This window comes from Panthera pardus, unplaced genomic scaffold, assembly GCF_024362965.1.
Source record: "Panthera pardus isolate Hobbes unplaced genomic scaffold, ASM2436296v1 HiC_scaffold_25, whole genome shotgun sequence".
In the NCBI taxonomy this organism is placed as follows: Eukaryota; Metazoa; Chordata; class Mammalia; order Carnivora; family Felidae; genus Panthera; species Panthera pardus.
Genome location: NW_026526821.1, coordinates 25996434 through 26015012, shown reverse-complemented (window position 1 = coordinate 26015012; position 18579 = coordinate 25996434). Strand labels below are relative to the sequence as shown.

At 52.3% G+C, this 18579-nt stretch overlaps 1 protein-coding gene across 3 annotated transcripts in view; it reads left to right on the top strand.

The window, feature by feature from the left end:
* The window catches only part of EFCAB8 (EF-hand calcium binding domain 8), a 65723-nt gene that overhangs the window by 22084 nt on the left and 25060 nt on the right, over positions 1–18579 (top strand). For all 3 annotated transcript variants that reach the window (XM_053890347.1, XM_053890346.1, XM_019458795.2), the window contains 10 exons: positions 153–226; positions 3411–3541; positions 10982–11049; positions 11372–11523; positions 12937–13074; positions 13530–13643; positions 14827–15054; positions 15813–15883; positions 16870–17074; positions 17935–18147. In XM_053890347.1, coding sequence (XP_053746322.1) covers positions 153–226; positions 3411–3541; positions 10982–11049; positions 11372–11523; positions 12937–13074; positions 13530–13643; positions 14827–15054; positions 15813–15883; positions 16870–17074; positions 17935–18147 — 1394 coding nt within the window. The remainder of the gene's footprint in view (positions 1–152; positions 227–3410; positions 3542–10981; positions 11050–11371; positions 11524–12936; positions 13075–13529; positions 13644–14826; positions 15055–15812; positions 15884–16869; positions 17075–17934; positions 18148–18579) is intronic.

Sequence of the window (18579 nt, the reverse complement as noted above, 5' to 3'; positions counted from 1 at the left end):
CCAGGACACGGTAAGGCTGGAATGAGCATTTGGATGGAAAAGTTTTGAGACATACAGGAGTGGCAAACCAACTCGAGGTGTCCTCTGGGGTTTTTGCTGGTCTGGCAAGGTGGGGAGCTGGTGATGTGGACCTCGGTTTTCTCTCCTACCAGATCACTGGACCAACGTTTCCGCACGGAAGCTCCTAAATGAAAAGTCCCCTTTGTACAGAAGTTACTGGCTGAAAGTAAGTCGTCGCTTTCCTTGGCCTGTTACCATGGTGATTATCTGTACCCATGTGCCACTCAAAAATGGATTCGCCCACTGGGTTCAGTCTTAAGCCTTGAGGCTTGGTCACTGGGAGGACGAAGGCAGCTGTTGGGTCCTGCAGCTCTCTGTGCAGAGAACGTAGGTGTCCCCAGTGTGGCTCGTCTCTCTCGCCACCTCCAGTGCTCAAGCCTGGTCCTGGCAGATACCGCCTCTCTCCTGGATGGCTGCAGTGGCTTCTAGCTGTTTCCACCTTCCTTTCTCCATGCAGTGCTTTACTCCATTCAGCAGCCAGAGGAATTATGAGCTAGAACCAGCCATGTCACTCCTTTGCTCAAAATCCCCCAGTAGGCGCCTAGGTTAAGCGTCCGACTTCAGCTCAGGTCATGATCTCACCGTTCCTGAGTTCAAGCCCCGCGTCAGGCTCTGTGCTGACAGCTCAGAGCCTGGAGCCTGCTTCAGATTCTGTGTCTCCCTCTCTCTCTGCCCCCTCCCCTGCTCGCGCTCTGTCCCTTTCTCTCTCTCTCTCAAAAATAAATAAGAAAACATTTAAAAAGTTTAAAAAAAAACATTAAAAAAATAATCCCCCATCGCTTCTCATCACGTTCAAACAGAATCTCAAGTGCTTACCATGACCATCAGGACACAAGGTGACCTGGCCCCTGCCTGCCCCCCATCTTGCTTTCTACCTTTCTTTTTCCCATTTACTCAGCCCCAGAGACACAGGCAATCCTGCTGTTCTCTGAACACGCCAAGCCTTTTCCCGCCTCAGGGCCTTGCCATGCTCTATCCCTCAGGCTGCTGGGTTCTCCCTTAGGTCCCTGTTTGCTCCTTTCTCTTCTCCCTTCAGGGCCCTAACCAGCCAGCCTGGAACAGCCCTGCTGCCTGCCTCTGCCCTTGGCCCTTCCCGCTGCAGCATTGATACGATTCTGACACCAACTGCAATGTGTTTTTCCCAAACCACCATGCAATTCTCAGACATCAGCTGGGCAGCCTACAATTCTCTACCTGGAGATAGCATCAGACCCTACAGGTTAAGGGCCAGTCCCACGAGACCGCCCTCCACTTCAGAGGCCACTTACAAGCTCAGGTTGTCACCTGTGTTTCTGACCCGCTGGTTATAAATCAGAGCTTCCCTTCACTCTCTGGGTTTGATTAAATGGCTAGAGTGGCTCACGGGACTTGGAGAGACATTTTACTTACTAGAGCACCGCTTTATTAGAAAAGGATACAACTTAGGAATAGCGAGATTGAAGAGATGCGGAGGGCAAGGTGTGGGGAACGGGGGCCTGGGGCTTCTCTGCCATCTCTGGGCACAAGCCTCACCCCACACCTCCACATGTTCACCAGCCCAGAAGCTCTCTGAGCCCTGTCCTTTTGGGGTTTTTTTGGAGTTTAATCACATAGGTATGATTGATCACATCATTGCCACTGACGACCAATTCATCCTCCAGCTCCTCTCCTCTCCTCTCCCCAGGGGCCAGGGGGGTGGGGCTGAAAGTTCCAACCCTCCCATCTCCTGCTCGGTTTCCCTGGCAACCAGTCCCCATCCTCAAGGGCTTTCCAAAAGTCATCTCATTAATGTAAACTCAAGTGTGGTTGACACGGGTTTGTTATGAGTAGGAACACTTTCTTACCACTTAGGAAGTTCCGAGGGATTTAGGAGTTCTGTGCCAGAAATGGGCATGAAGACCAAATATATACTTCTTTTTTTAAAAATGTAGGGGTGCCTGGGTGGCTCAGTCGGTTGAGCGGCCGACTTCAGCTCAGGTCATGATCTCTCGGTCAGTGAGTTCGAGCCCCGCGTCGGGCTCTGTGCTGACAGCTCAGAGCCTGGAGCCTGTTTCAGATTCTGTGTCTCCCTCTCTCTGACCCTCCCCCGTTCATGCTCTGTCTCTCTCTGTCTCAAAAATAAATAAACGTTAAAAAAATTTTTTTTTTAAATTTATTTATTTTTGAGAGAGAGCGTGCAATTGAGGGGCAGAGAGAGGGAGAAAGAATCCCATGAGGTGCAGAGGGAGAGGGAGAGAGAGAGAGAGAGAGAGAGAGAGAGAGAGAGAGAGAAAATCCCATGAGGTGCAGAGGGAGAGGGAGAGAGAGTGCGGAGCCGGAGCAGGGCTTGAGCTCACCCAGTGCGAGGCTCAAACTCACAAACAGTGAGATCATGACTGTAGTCGGATGTTTAACCGACTGAGCCACCCAGGCGCCCCCAAATACATATTTATTACAAATCACGGTATCACAGCTTACCACCTTCCAACTTTGTATTGTCCACCCATTCGTTTCTCATCCTGTTAACCCTCTCGGGATTGATAGCTCCTAAGGACAGGCACTTGGCCTGTTGTCCTGTCTCCAGTGCCTAAAAGGGCTGGGCCTTAGTGGGCTCCCAGTACATTTGTTGAACAGATAAACGAATGAATGAATGAATCTGACACTAGGGGCAGACTGAGTTGTGTGGTCCCAGGCTCCTAAATGCTTCTTTTCTGGCAGGTTGGATCCCTCAGGCCCTGGGACCCTATCAGGGAGAGTCACCCACAAATACTGTCTTTTCTGTCTTCTGTGGGAGTCTCATCTTGGGCTTGGTTTTCTGTCCCAGTTGCTGAGTGTGCCACATTCTGTCTGGTGCCCTGGATTTGGCACCTTCGCCATGATAGATGCTCAGTGAGGCAGCATATGCAAAACCTAGCCCAGTGCCCGCAGCCCCCTCCATGTTGTCCTGAAGAGGGAGATCCCCAATGCGGAGGCCAAGCACAGGGCCGACCCGCAGAGCCAAAGCTAGAGAATTCTGAGCCTGTGCCATCAAGGCTGCCCCCTGGATTGTGGGTCTCAGCCTTTCGTTGCCTAACTTGCACCAGATAACATTCCCACGGGGAAGCATCCAAGGCTCCCTGTGGATAAGAGGGACTGAGGGCTTGGCTGACTCCAATCCGTTCTCTCTCCTGCGTGGGATGCGGTGACAGTGATGTCACATGGGCCTGACCTTGCCTGTCCTCTAACTTATAAATTTGGGCGCTTTTCACCTGTCTCACTGACCAAGTGATGCCACAGGACTAGGCTGGGATCCTGGGGCCATGTTGCTGTGTCAGAGCTGTGATCACTAGAGGGTATTAGACGTGGTGACTTCCTGGCCCTTCCAGCCCCTACCACTGCCACTCTCTTTCTAGGCTCTTCATCCCAACTGGTGCCAGCAGGTCAAGTTCATCCCCCAGCTGAACATGGTGGCCTCCTGCTCAGCCATTGAGAAGTCCTCTCTGGTGCTGACCTTATTGCCGTCCAAAGGTCTAGAGAGCCCCAAGTAAGGAGCATCTCTCTCCAGGCTGGGGCAGTGGGGCTGGGAGGGGGTGGTGTGATGGTGCCTCGAGGGTCTAGCTTCACCTCAGCCACATGTGGCCATCCCTGCTGAGAGTGGGCCCGCCCCTAGGATGGTGGCATCCCGCGGATCTTGCTGGGTCTGAGGAAGCAGCGCGTGTCCTGTGGGCCAACAGTGGGGTATGGCGGTTAGCAATTGGGCTCTACCGTGTATTATTTTTTAAATTAAGATGTAACTGACATATGACATTATGTTAGTTTCAGGTGTACCACAGGATGATTTGGTATTTGTATATATCGGGAAACAATCACCACAATTAGCACACAGTTACAATTGTTTTTCCCACTACAAGAACTTTTATGGAGTCTGGTTTCACTGTCAGCAGCAAAAACGTAATAGGTTTCTTTTATCCACCAGTTTATACACAACACTCAGCGCAGAAGCTGGCACATAGTGTGAGCAGGTGGCAGGAAAATATTTTCTCAATGAAGGAGTGACTGTGAGTTGCTTTACCTCGTGCTCCTCACTCGGTGCCCCCGTCCGTAGAAGGCGGTGATGGCCCCACTTCTTTCCCTTAGTCTTAGTCTAAGTCTCGAGGCTTAGTGGAATGACTGCTGTTGGTGGTATATGGTCATTGATTGGCAGCACTCACCCTTTGGAGATGGTTCTAATCTAGTTCCTTTGTTCTAAGTTCCTCTACCCCAGAGTCAATTCTTTTCTTTTTTCTTTTCTTTCTTTTCTTTTTTTTTTTTTCCTTTTCCTTTTCCTTTCCTCTGTCCCTCCCTCCCTTCCTTTGTTCTAAGTTCCTCTACCCCAGAGTCAATTCTTTTCTTTTTTCTTTTCTTTCTTTTCTTTTTTTTTTTCCTTTTCCTTTTCCTTTCCTCTGTCCCTCCCTCCCTTCCTTTTCTCTTCTCCCTGCCTTCCTCTATTCCTTCCCTCCTCTATTCCCTCCCTTCCCTTTCTTTCTTTCTTTCTTTCTCTTTCTTTCTTTCTTTACTTCTTCCTTCTTTCCTCCCTTCCTTCCTTTTCTCTTCTCCCTCCCTCCCTCTATTCCTTCCCTCCTCTATTCCCTCCCTTCCCTTCTCTTTCTTTCTTTCTTTCTTTCTTTCTTTCTTTCTTTCCTTCCTTCCTTCCTTCCTTCCTTCCTTCCTTCCTTTTCTCTTCTCCCTCCCTCCCTCTATTCCTTCCCTCCTCTATTCCCTCCCTTCCCTTTCTTTCTTTCTTTCTTTCTTTCTTTCTTTCTTTCTTTCTTTCCTTCCTTCCTTCCTTCCTTCCTTCCTTCCTTTTCTCTTCTCCCTCCCTCCCTCTATTCCTTCCCTCCTCTATTCCCTCCCTTCCTTTTCTTTCTTTCTTTCTTTCTTTCTTTCTTTCTTTCTTTCTTTCTTTCTCCTTCCTTCCTTCCTTCCTTCCTTCCTTCCTTCCTTCCTTCCTTCCTTTTCTCTTCTCCCTCCCTCCCTCTATTCCTTCCCTCCTCTATTCCCTCCCTTCTCTTTCTTTCTTTCTTTCTTTCTTTCTTTCTTTCTTTCTTTCTTTCTTTCTTTCCTTCCTTCCTTCCTTCCTTCCTTCCTTCCTTCCTTTTCTCTTCTCCCTCCCTCCCTCTATTCCTTCCCTCCTCTATTCCCTCCCTTCATTTTCTTTCTTTCTCTTTCTTTCCTTCCTTCCTTCCTTCCTTCCTTCCTTCCTTCCTTCCTTCCTTCCTCCCTTCCTTTTCTCCCTCCCTCCCTCTATTCCTTCCCTCCTCTATTCCCTCCCTTCCTTTTCTTTCTTTCTTTCTTTCTTTCTTTCTTTCTTTCTTTCTTTCTTTCTTTCTTTCTTTCTCCTTCCTTCCTTCCTTCCTTCCTTCCTTCCTTCCTTCCTTCCTTCCTTCCTTCTTTCACAATAGTGATTAGTCACACAAGTCTATGTACCTATGTGTCCCTGTAAAAAAGTAAAAACATTATAAATAAAGCTGCAATCCTATCCTTGCTCAGTCCCCACTGTCTCACTCTGCTCTCAAATGTCTCACCTCTATCATTTTCGTGTGTACCTCTCACTGTGCATTTTGCAGTAGGTTTTTTTTCCCCCTGAGGGTTTTTTTTCCCCCTCTTGCCTCTGCTGTTTTCTTCCTGCTGCACGTCTTTACTCCTTGGACCCTTCAGGTCTGTGACATTTTGCTCCTGGGCAGGTGGAACCATGAAGGGCAGCCCCGTCTCCCTGGGGGGAGTAGCAGGAGATTCAAGGCCTGTGTTGGGGGGAGCAGCTGGGTGAGGCACAGCAGGAAGATGGAGGGCCATTTAGGCCCCATCTCTGTCCCTTCCTGTCCTCGTTGTTTGCCAGAGGGAAATTCAATCCTGGGATGGTAAGGCTAATTTAATCTGAACTCCTCATTCTATAGATTGGAAACTTGAGACTCAGGGGGAGGAAGTGATTTGTCTTGGAGCTGACGTCTGAGCGGGGGACGTGTTCCAGGCCTCACTGTATGTCCAGTGTCCTGTTAACCAGAGTACTCTGTGCACATCCCCACCCGAGCCCTGGAGCTAACTGCTGCTTGGGGGAGGGGGCCTCGGAGAAGGCTGATGTGGTGGGGAAGTTTCGGTCTTGGCTTCCGTGCTTGGAGTGGGGCAGTGTGGTGGGGTTCCACTTGGAGCTGTTTTCCAGCAGAGGCTCATCTTTGCTTTGATGGAAGTATTACCTCATGCCTGTGATACGTGTTTCATTCAGCTTCTTATTTTATTGGGTCTAAATGGCAGGTGGATATCACAGGATTACCTCATCCTGGCCATGAAGGCATCCGTGGTCTGTCCCTGCTGCCTCCCTAATCTCACCCCTTCTACCTTCCCACTCCAGCTACACGGGGACCCCTTGTGGTTCAGCCGTTCCCTGTCCCCGGGGCCTTTGAATTGCTTCTCTCTGCCTGGTATACCCTTGTTTTTTTTTTTTTTGTTGTTGTTGTTTTTAAGTTTATTTATTTTTGAGAGAGACAGAGTGAATGGGGGAGGGGCAGAAAGAGAGGGAGAGAGAGAATCTCAAGCAGGCTCCACACTGTCAGCACGGAGCCCGATGTGGGGCTGGAACTCACCAACCATGAGATCATGACCTGAACGGAAACCAAGAGTCAGACACGTAACTGACTGAGCCACCCAGGCGCCCCGCCCTTGTTTTTTGTTGTGTGTTGTTTTTGTTTTTTTTAACATTTCATTACTAAAAATTCCAAACACACACCAAAGTGGAGAAAATAGTATAATGCTTTAATATCACTAGTACCTAGTCCAAGTTAATCTTCCCCCATTTGTCTCAAACGTGTCTTTTTACAATTATTTGGAAAGAGATATAAACAAGTTTCTAGATCTTGAGCACAGGAACGGTGAGGTCTGATGCATACCAGCATCCTTTGGGCCGCTCTGTTGCAAGTGAAGTGAGCAGGCGTGGAGATGGGGACTCCAGTGGCGACGCCATTGTAATAATTCAGCTACATGGTGATGGCCTGGAATCAGGCTATGGGGAGGAGACAGAGAGATCTGAGATGTATTTTGGGGGCTGGTTGGAGAATGTATTTATACACAAACCTGCCCCTGTGCTTCTGGTTGTCTGCATGCAGTACACATGTCAGCCAGCAGGTGGCACCATTGACTGCTTGCTGGTCTTGAGTTCCAGGCGAGGACCTCTTGGGGCGTGGCCTCCGCAGGTGGGGTCTGGCGCTGTCACCCCAAACTCTGCCTCTAAGTCAATAGTACCCAAAGCAATATACACATTCAATGCAATCCCAATCAAAATTGCACCAGCTTTCTTCTTGAAGCTAGAACAAGCAATCCTAAAATTTGTATGGAACCACAAAAGACCCCAAATAGCCAAAGTAATATTGAAGAAGACCAAAGCGGGAGGATCATGATCCCAGACTTTAGCTTCTACTACAAATCTGTAATCATCAAGACAGCATGGTACTGGCACAAAAACAGACACACAGACCAATGGAATAGAATAGAGACTCCAGAATTGGACCCACAAACATATGACCAACTAATCTTTGACAAAGCAGGAAAGAATGTCCAATGGAAAAAAAAACCAGTCTCTTTAACAAATGGTGCTGGGAGAACTGGACAGCAACATGCAGAAGAATGAAACTAGACCACTTTCTTATACCATTCACAAAAATAAACTCAAAATGGATAAAGGACCTGAATGTGAGACAGGAAACCATCAAAACCCTAGAGGAGAAAGCAGGAAAAAAATCTCTCTGACCTCAGCTGCAGCAATTTCTTACTTGACGCATCCCCAAAGGCAAGGAAATTAAAAGCAAAAATGAACTATTGGGACCTCATGGAGATAAAAAGCTTCTGCACTGCAAAGGAAACAATCAACAAAACTAAAAGGCAACCGATGGACTGGGAAAAGATATTTGCAAATGACATATCAGACAAAGGGCTAGTATCTAAAATCTATAAAGAAGTCACCAAACTCCACACCCAAAAAACAAATAATCCGGTGAAGAAATGGGCAGAAGACATGAATAGATACTTCTCTAAAGAAGACATCCAGATGGCCAACAGGCACATGAAAAGATGCTCAACGTCGCTCCTCATCAGGGAAATACAAATCAAAACCACACTCAGATATCACCTCACGCCAGTCAGAGTGGCCAAAATGAACAAATCAGGAGACTATAGATGCTGGAGAGGATGTGGAGAAACGGGAACCCTCTTGCACTGTTGGTGGGAATGCAAACTGGTGCAGCTGCTTTGGAAAACAGTGTGGAGGTTCCTCAAAAAATTAAAAATAGATCTACCCTATGACCCAGCAATAGCACTGCTGGGAATTTACCCAAGGGATACAGGAGTGCTGATGCATAGGGGCACTTGTACCTCAATGTTTATAGCAGCACTCTCAACAATAGCCAAATTATGGAAAGAGCCTAAATGTCCATCAACTGATGAATGGATAAAGAAATTGTGGTTTATATACACAATGGAATACTACGTGGCAATGAGAAAGAATGAAATATGGCCTTTTGTAGCAACGTGGATGGAACTGGAGAGGGTTATGCTAAGTGAAATAAGTCACACAGAGAAAGACAGGTACCATATGTGTTCACTCTCATGTGGATCCTGAGAAACTTAACAGAAACCCATGGGGGAGGGGAAGGAAAAAAAAAAGAGAGGGAGGGAGGCAAACCATAAGAGACTCTTAAAAACTGAGAATAAACTGAGGGTTGATAGGGGGGTGGGGGGTGGGCATTGAGGAGGGCACCTGTTGGGATGAGCACTGGGTGTTGTATGGAAACCAATTTGACAGTAAATTTCATATTAAAAAAAAATTAACTGTTTTCTAATTCCCTGAAAAAAACTGAAAAAGCCTCAGCTTCCGAGGCAGTGTGGGCCTGAGAGGTTGGCTCCCTGGCAGCCAGCCTGAGCTGAGTTCTTGAGGTGCTTGCAGCCAGCAGTGAATCTGAGTGGAGGAGCCCTGGTGGAGCCCGAGGGAGCGTGTAGCCGAGCGTGTGGACCGGCCCACAGCGTCTCCCCTGCTTCCCCTCCTTCTTCTCTCACTTCTGCACCGCCACCTAATTGAAGCCACCTGAGCTGCTTGCCATGGCCTTCTTCCCTGCATCCCCTCTGAGCTTCCAGTCCCTTCTCTGCCCAGCAGCCATCTGCAGACTGGTCTCCCTCGGCTCACCTATCAAAGCCACCTGTTTATTTCCCTGCAGGACTTACCATGATTTGTGAATGTCCATCTCCCTGTCTCTGTTCATTTATTTGCTCCTGCTGTTTCTCTCTGGAAGGAAAGCTCCACGAAGGCAGGGGCATCACATCTATTTCCCCGGTAATCCTGGAAGGGCACAGGAGCTAGCAAATCTTTGTTGCACCAGTGAGTGAGTCAGCCTGAAATAATTTCTAGTGGCCGTTCTTCCAGAAGGTTTCTCTGTGTGTATATGCACACAGGGAGATGTATCTGGTTTGACAACAAATGAAATATGTTTATTTGTTATGTTCCTCTTGAAGTTTCAATTTTTCGAGGAATCCTTCTGGCAGTAGAAAGGAGAGCAGGTTTGGAGGGGGAGCAGGACTAGAGGTCAAGAGACGCGCTGGGAGGCTGCACAGAAATGGAGGAGGCCTGAACTAAGCAAAGGCCGGGGCGATGGTGGGATGTGGGCCATGAGGGTTTAGGGCCCAGCTGGATGATGGGAATGCTGGAGAGGGAGCCTGCAGGATGACCCCCAGGCAACCGGGTTAGAGCCCTGGGGAGTGTCAAAGGAACCAGTTGAAGGGCAGGTTCAAGGAGGGTGTGCTGTGTTATGGGGCTGGTGTACCGTTCTATGGGGGCCTCTGAGTTGAGTTCATTAGAAGGGAGAGTTTGAGTAGAAGGAGCTGGCAGAGTGGGATGGATGGGTAGGAGGGAATAGCAGATGCAAAGTACTCTGGGGCCTGGTCTTCCTGAAACTCTTGCCTGCCTCACCCTGGCCCTCCTGAGCCCCATCCAGCCCTGCTGCCCTCTTCCTTTCCTGCCACACTCACCCTGGGTCTGAATCCTGATGCCCCCACCTTGCCAGCCTTGTGGCCTTAGGCAGACTCCTTACTTTCTGCTTTCTGTGTCCTCATGACACGGTACAGGGCTGACGACGCTTTCTAGGATTATGTGAGGGGTGCGGGTGATACACGAAACAGGAACCAGCACAGAGCAGGTAGGGGCACAGCTCTCAGTAGCTTTCTTCCCTTCCCTCGGCCCTTGGAATATCCTCCTCCTCCTTCTTTTTCTTTTCTTTTCTTTTCTTTTCTTATTTATTTATTTATTTATTTATTTATTTATTTATTTTTAGTGTTTATTTGAGAGAGAGAGAGAGAGAGAGAGAGAGAGAGAGAGAGAGAGAGAGAGACTATGGGTGGGTGAGGGGCAGAGAGAGAATGAGACACAGAATCCGAAGCAGGCTCCAGGCTCCACACTGTCAGCACAGAGCCCGACGCGGGGCTCGAACTTGTGAACCGTGAGATCATGACCTGAGCCGAAATCAAGAGTCGGATGCTTAACCAACTGAGCCCTCCCCAGGTGCCCCATGGAGTCCCCTTCTTTTTAAAAATTTTTATCATGGGTTGGGGGAACACCCGTCTCAGTATGGTTGGAGCGAGGATCACGTTAGGTTTGCCCTTGGAACGAGGCAGATGTGTCCCAGCACTGAGTTGTTGCTCGTGCCCTGGGGTTGCTTCCCCTACAGGTGAGGGGTGGGCGCCTCCTCCATGAGACCCGCGGCAGCCGCTCTGGCTACAGTGCTCAGCCCCGACTTGGCTGCAGGGTGAGCCCTGGACAGGGTCTCTGAGGCTGCTCCTCCCCTTCGTGGGAGAGGTGATGACTCTCCCTGGCCTCCCTGCGGCCCTGCCTCCAGCTCCCCTCCACCCCAGCCTCAGAGACTCCCCGGGGCCCTGGCTCCCAGCCTGCAGCCTTCCCCCTTTGCTGTTGTAGGTTTTCAGTGCTGAACTTAAGAAAAGGGATTCTTTGCTTTGATTATTGCCCAGACAAGAACTTGGTGGGTAAGTAATCTTCACGGCGCATGAAGCCGCTGGCCTGGTGGAACTGGAATGAGGCTGCTGGGGGCGTGGGGACTATCAGAGCTGAGGAGGAGGGCTTGCAGGGCCCGGGTTCCTCTCCTGCTGCTCTGGTCCCCACCTGTGGGCACCTGGGGTGGGGTGGTGACTCAGTCTCTGCTTGGCATGATGGGGCAGCAGGGGGGCGGACTGTCACAACCACCCCCTCCCCCCCCATCTGCTGCACCTGCCTGGGGTCCAAGGCATGGTCCCAGGAGAAGTTCTCAGCGTAGGACCCCAGTGGTTAACACCCATTTCTTGACCCCAGTGACTGGCGGCTATGACCCCCTCATCCGCCTGTGGAACCCCTTCTTCTCAAAAAGGCCCATGTGGCTGATGAAGGGGCATCAGACCTCCGTGACGCACATCCTCATGAACAGCAAGAACAGCAGCATCCTCTTCAGCATCTCCAAGGACAAGGTGCTGTCCTCGTGGAGCATGGCTCTTACACCCGCTGGTCCCTGTTCCCCGGCAAGGACGCTGGCCCAGGGATGCTGATCTAGCTCGGTCAGCTGGGGCCCAGGGGAGTGGTGTGACCTCCCTGCCTGTGGCTGCACACCTAGGCTAGGGCGGAGAGGGAGAGGCCCCAGGTGGAATCACCAAGAAGGGGCCATGGGTCTCTGAGAGCCCCCGCCAGAGGCCTGCGCCCGCTCTGAGCGGTCCACCAGAGCTGGGTTCCCGTGTGGCCCAGCCTGGCTTCTTACTCTGTGGTCCTGGGCCAGGCCCTTCCCTTTCCTGAGCCTTCGTCCCCTCATCCACAGGATGGGTTGTTGGGAGTTAGAGGAGAAGAGCTGGTGGTAAAGCCGTGGTGTCATGTCTGGCGCATAGTAGGTGTGTGATACGTGGGAGCCATTCCCTCGCCCTCCCTCTGCCCCTGGACCCAGGCTCACACCTCAGCTCTCCTAGTGACCCCTTCTCGGCTGCCCTGGCTCTCAGGGCCTAACTGGAACTTCTCCAGTGCCTGGGGCTCCCTCGCTCAGGGCCTGTCCCTTTGCTGCCCCGCATCGATTGGTTCAGAGTACCCCCCATCTGCTGGGCTGCCGGGTGTTCTGGTCAGTGTGGGGATGAAGGCCAACGGCTCCAGGTGCCCTCCATCCGGGCACAAGTTTGTGTCTTCTGGGACTCAGGAGACTGAGAATTGGCGGGACCCTTGGGTCAGCCAGGCCACCCTCCCTAACACGGCCCACACTGGCTGTTGTCTGGCATCTTCCCGGCAGCCCCCAGAACCGGGCGTCATGGCCTATCTGAGGCTGGAGGGGCAGGCGGCAGGGGCGGGCGGGCCCCAGTCCTCACAGTAATGATGGGCAGAGCCAGGATATGGACTGGAGTCCGGTCGGTCCCAGTCCCTGCCCTTCCCTACTTACTGCTGGTGTCTCCAAGCAACGTGTGTCCTGGAGGGACTTCGTGGGGCCTCTCTAGGGACGGCTCCTCCACTTGCTATGAACTCAATGGGCTGCCCTGGAGACAGGTGGGCTTTTTTGGCAACTACGTTGGTAGCCACTGTGTGTCCTGCCTGGCGTTAGCCGAGGTCGGCTGGAGTGGAGCCTGTGAGGATCTGTAGGGGCGCATGCCGTCTCGCTTGGTCTTCATCCTCAGCCGTTGAGGGGAGGCCATGGGGGGAAGAAGCCTCGGGGCGGGGGGGGGGGGTTGCCCCAACTTTCTCATCTGAGCGTAAGAACGGCAACTCTGTTATGTGGTCGGGATCTGTGCAGCGGGCGCGTACGGGAAGTGCTTACACTGTGCGCGGCTGGCCCTGCTCACATCCCAGGCCTCAGGGGCTGGCCGTGTCCCCCAGGGCCCACTCTCGGCCTCTGCCTGCTTCCCACCCCCCAGAATATCCGCGTGTGGGACATGCAAGACTACATATGCCTTCAGTCCTTTTGTGGGAAGCTCTTTGCCCTGGGCAACTGCCCCATCACCAGCGCCTACTTCCACGAGAACGAAGACAGCCTCGTCTGCACCACCTACTCAGTGAGTGCTGCACGGGGAGGGAGGCCAGGAGCAGAGACTACGTTAATCAGACCCCACCCATCCCTCAAGGAACCTATGATATAGAAGAGCAGAGAATGTCCGCAGAAAATGCTCCGCGTGGTGATGGAGATTTATGCCTGGTGCTTCTTGGAGCACAGAGAAAGGGTCCTTAGCCTAGCCTGAGGCAGGGCATAGTCAGGAAAGGCTCCCCGGAGGAGGAGACACCAGATTGACGCTTTTTGCTTCCTAGAAGTTATGAGGGACGTTGGGACTCCCACAGAGTAGGGGTGAGAGGTATCGGCAGGCATGCTGAGGAATCAGGAGGCCTTGCTGGGCTCAGGCCTGTGCACAGTCAGGATGTCTTAATGTTGCAATTTATTGGAAGTGTTCCCCTGGGGCCAGTCGCTGAGGGCAGAACCCAGTGCCCAGTTGCCTGCCCCTCTCCTCACCTGCAGATTGGGATCCTAAAAGGGTACTTGGAGACCAAGGGGCCTGGGAAAGCAGGGCAGAAGACCTCGACTTACAGCACACCCCTGTGCGCCATCCTCTACAGTAAGATTTTTAAGCAGGTGAGCGGGCTGGGGCCGGCCGTCTCTCGGGCTGGCAGGAGTGCCGGGTGACGCAGGGCAGGACCCAGACCTCCTGCCGTGCCCGGAGAGCGGTCAGCACAGCGGTGGGGTGGGGTGGAATTCATAGCATGGATGGTGGTGTGGGACAGCTGCTTGGGTGTGAGAAGCAACCCCGAAGAGGGGTCGGCGGCCTGAGGGGGGCAGGGGCTCTACCACTTGGTCAGTGGATCACCTCATTCCCCCCAGCCTGCAAGCCCCTGGCCACTGCCGCAGGTCAGCTCTGGACGTGCCACCTCTGTACGCGGAGTATGAGGTGGAACACTAGGTGTGGGCCGCTCTGCGAGGTTCCCCAGGGGGGTGCTGTTCCTGGGTGTCATTATCCAAGAAAGCCAGTCCAGGGAAGGGAAGTCCAGGGAAGTCTAGCACCCTCATCCCGAGTAGAGATCTCTGGGTGGAGCAGAGCAACTGGGCATATGGTTTTTGAGGGGTGGGGACAGAAAGGGCTCCCAGGCCCTCTTCCCACTTCCACTGGGACCCCTTTTCTGGCCTGGGCTCTGAGCAGGACAGGCTGTATCTGCTGCAGAGATAGCCTTTGGCTGCACGAGGCCATCGTTCACCTCTCTGCACTTCTCTCTCAGGCTGGTTCCCGGCACCACCATCCCGCACACCTTAGGGCCCTTTGATGCCTTCCAACAGTTAAAAAAAAAATCCCCAGTTTTTCTAGATTGTTCTCAGCAGGAGGGTTGGTCTGAAACAGGCTCACCTGCTACTGTTGCATTGAAGTGGAGTGACTATCCTCTGTTCTCAGTATTTCCTTTCTTAGGGAGCAGTTAGTGTGTTTCCTGTTGTTTTCTCCCCCCACCATTAATGATGCTTCAGTAAACATCTTTTCTGACTTAGAGATTATTTTCTCTGGGTAGATTCTGAGTTAAAGGGGATTTCACCAATGTGGTTCCTTCTAAAAGAGTTGTGCCAGTTTGCACTGGCCTGTGTTCCAGAGCAGAGGAAGGCCTGTTTTCAAGAGGGGCTTATCCAGCAGCAGGAACGCCTTGAATGCCTGTCTTCTCAGTGCATAGCGGGGAAGTGGGGGGCTGGGCTGGCCCCAGCCATGACAGGGGGAGGCCACCCTTGAGAGTGGGGACACTCTGTTCTCCAGGAGCCCCAGCCGTGTGCTCCCCCACAGGTGGTGAGCGGCTGCCTGAGCAGCTTGGTGACAGTGTGGGAGATCACGACGGGCAGGAGGATGATGGAGTTCTGTGTGACTGGGGACCAGCACGTGGAGCTGACCACCATGTGCCTGGATGAATCAGAGCGGCGCCTCCTTACGGGTTTGTGCGACGGCACCATAAAGATGTGGAACTATGCCGTTGGCGAATGCCTGATGACCTTCCCCAACCCGGACCAGCTGGAGGTCGGTGTGGTGTGTCAGCGGTGCCCGGGGGGGTGCCTTGTGAGAAGCAAAGCGCACCTCTCATGACCCTGGGGGCGCGCTATCTTTTTACGCCTCTTTTTAAGGCTGTGCATATAGACTGCCTGGCTTCTTGCCTCCCTGAGCCTTTGTGTTCTTGCCTGTAAGGTGAAGGTAGGGAACAGTGCCTGTCCTTAATAAGGATTCTACAAGGGCTGGCTACCCTTGTTCTTTTAATTTGTTGGCACTCCTCACCCCAGGTATGAGAGCTTTGGATGGCATTTCCAACAGTGGGGCCCGGTGAGCCCCATGCTCACTCCTGTCTGGGAAACGCCGGGTCAGAGGGACAGGGTTATAAAGACAGTCTGTGGGTGTGGCATGGAGCAAAGCCAGCAGTCTCACTTTGGGACTTGAGCCCACTACTAACTGTTACGAAAGTCCTTGAACCAACTCAGAAGGAGCATTTGGCCAAGTAGCCAGGGATCTGAGTACTGGTGCGGATCCTATCAGTTATTTGACCTTCCCAGTTATCCCCCTGTTGAATGGCCATGGATCCCTACCCTGTCTATCTCCTCCGAGTCTATCAAGTGAAATCATGTGATGTGAGAGCGCTCTGAAAAACGTACGGTGGTATCACTAGAGAACTCTTATCATCGTGGAGAGGGTTGACTTCTTGCTCGGTATGATTAAGAAGACATTTGGGGCCCAGGGCCATTTTCTCTGAGGCACCTTAGGGCTCTGTTTTCTTTTATCGTCAACAGGTTAGCGGGATTGTCCACATGAACAAGGTGTTCTACGTGACAGGATGGAGTAAGAGAATCACTTGTTTCACGTGAGTGGCAAGGGTGTGTGTGGGGAGCTAAGGGCGGCTGACGGTTCTCTCTGCTTTGGGTGGGTTCCCCTATTCCTAGCTTCACTCGCTTTGGAAGTCAAGCAAGAAATTCATGGTGGGTAATGTCCCTTGCTTCATTTGCTCATCCATCCGTTTGTCCACCGTTCCTTGAGTATAACATGTCCTAGGCTTTGTGCTACATGCTGGGGGTGGGTATAAGCAAGAATGTGTCTCTATCTTCCTAGAGGGAGGCAGATGCTAACCAAATAACTTCATTTATAATGGTAAAGTCTGTTGAGTGCTGTGGGCAGGAAGAAGTACCGGTTTGATTTTTTTTAATATTTATTTTTGAGAGAGAGAAAGGCAGAGTGAGTAGGGGAGGGGCAGAGAGAGGGGAACAGAGGTTCTGAAGCGGGCTCCTTGCTGACAGCACAGAGCCTGATGTGGGGCTTGAACTCACAAACCGCGAGATCGTGAGCTGAGCTGAAGTCGGACGCTTAACCAACTGAGCCACCCAGGCACCCCAAAAGTATAGGTTTCTATGGGAAGGGAAGGGAAATCGGATTTAGTCTCAGGGGCAGTCAGGAAACGCTCATCTGAAGCTGTTGTGGGTGGAGTGGGATCTTCTCAATGAAGCAGCAAGGGACTTGGGGTGGGAGGAACATTCCAGGCAGAGGGAACAGAATGTGCAAGTCCTCTTCCTCTTCAGAGGGCCTTTCCAGGGCCATGGCTTCCCTGCTTTAATCCTTATTCAGCTGTCTGAATGGGGCGAATCTGTAAGATTAGTTGATGTCAAGCCCCTAGGACAGGGCCTTTGTAGTAGATACATGGTGGGTGCTTAGTGAATGAGGTCAACGGGGCAGAGCTTCCACCTGAGTGTCCTCTTCTGAGTCGCCGCCCGGAATCTAAAGGCCTCGGTGATCCCCCGACCCGGGGCGGCACTAAGGCCGAGCGCTCTGCCCTCCCGCCTCTGGCCCTGTGTGCAGGCTCCACGAGACCAAGCCGATGCTTCAGTGCCACCACTGGCAGAACTTCCACAAGGAAGATGTCCTGAGCATGGCCAAGTACCAGAACCAGTTCCTCGGGACCTCCTCCTACAACGGGGACGTCCTCCTCTGGAACGCCAAACTGTTCAAGCCCATCCTCAATTTCAACGCCTCTAAGAGCCCCTTGCCTTTGCTGCCCAAGAAGGTATGGTCAACAGGGGGCACCCCCCACTCTCTCTCAGCGGTGGGCCAGAGTCAGCTGTAGGGCCCGGGGGGTAGGAAGGACCCCCAGGAAGGAGAAGGGATGGGATGACTTCTTTTGCAGGAGGTTGGGAGCTGGGTAAGTGGGTGCTAGTTTCTATAATTATCCTCATTTGACAGACAAGGAAAGGGAGGCACAGAGAGGTTAAGCATCTTGCCTGAGGTTGCGCAGCCAAGAAGGGATAGGTCTGGACCCAGGTAGTCTGACTGCAGAGCCTGTGGACTGCTGGTCCTGTTCTGTCTAGTAGATGACTCTCTTCTTGAAGGCGGCTCACATCTTACCCATCACTATTACGCATTACCACTCTGGGCTCACCAGGCTCATGGTAGGGACTTAGGAAACCCACACCATCTCAGAATTACCCTATCTTTGTAGATCAAAGCTACAAGGGGACTTTGGGGTCACCTCATCCAAGAATTTTCCAAACATGCCATGGAGAAATTCTCTGAGGCTACTGCAGTGGCTCCTAAAGCAGTTCAGCTTTTTATCTATTTTACACTTCGGAGCTTCCCTTAAGATTAAAAAAACCCTCCAAAATGTTTGGAATCCACTCTCCATTTTACAGATGGGGAGACTGAGTCCCTCACGGGAGCAGTCTCCTGCCTGTGGGTACTCGGCGTTCGCGGTTGGACCAGGGACAGGGTTATAAGCTCTGGTTTGATGCCCCTAAGGGTACTCGGTTTCTAGGGAGCAAGCCCTGGGGTGCCTGGAGGGCCCTGCAGTGTTAGCATTAGGCCCAGGAAGCCCTGCATTTCCCTCTGGGACACTGCAGTGCCCTGAGGGCAGTTATCTCCCTGGCACAGATCCAAGAAGTGGACAACTCCCCGGCAGAGGGTTTCAGGTCCAGCAGGACCTATGCGGAGCCCAAGAAGTGGGCACACAAAGCCCCCACACAGCCCCCGGACCCCAGGGCCAAGACTGCGGCCAAAGCTCACCTACAGCGGAACGTGATGTCAGCTCCCCCAGTGATGAAACGCCCCAGAGACAGGGAGCCAGAGAGGCCCGTGCCCCTGCAGGTAGGAGCGGGAGCCGAACCAGGTGGCTTCGCTGTGTGTGTGTTTTCTTATACGGAGGCACTTTTTCCAGAGCCCCTTTAGGTCCCTCGGCTCCTTCTGAGCGCTGCAGCCAGGCGGGCCACCTCCCTGGTTAGGTTCATTTCATCCATCGCCCTCTGCTGCCTCCAGCCTGGGCACGGTCCCTTCCCAGAGCATGACCAATACCGGACCCCAGCGTCTACAAGCTTGGGGGCAGGACCTGGAGGGAAGACAATCCAGGGAACCTAGAGTCACAGGCTCGATCCTGGGCTACTTTCTCGGTCCTCCAGCGTGTGTGTCCTGCAGAGATGAGCCACTGGGACCCGCCAGCCTCCCCGCCCAAGCCTCATCTCCCTGGAGACCAAGCTCCAGAGGCCTGAGGCCTCAGCAGAGGCAGACTACTTCTCTTCTCTG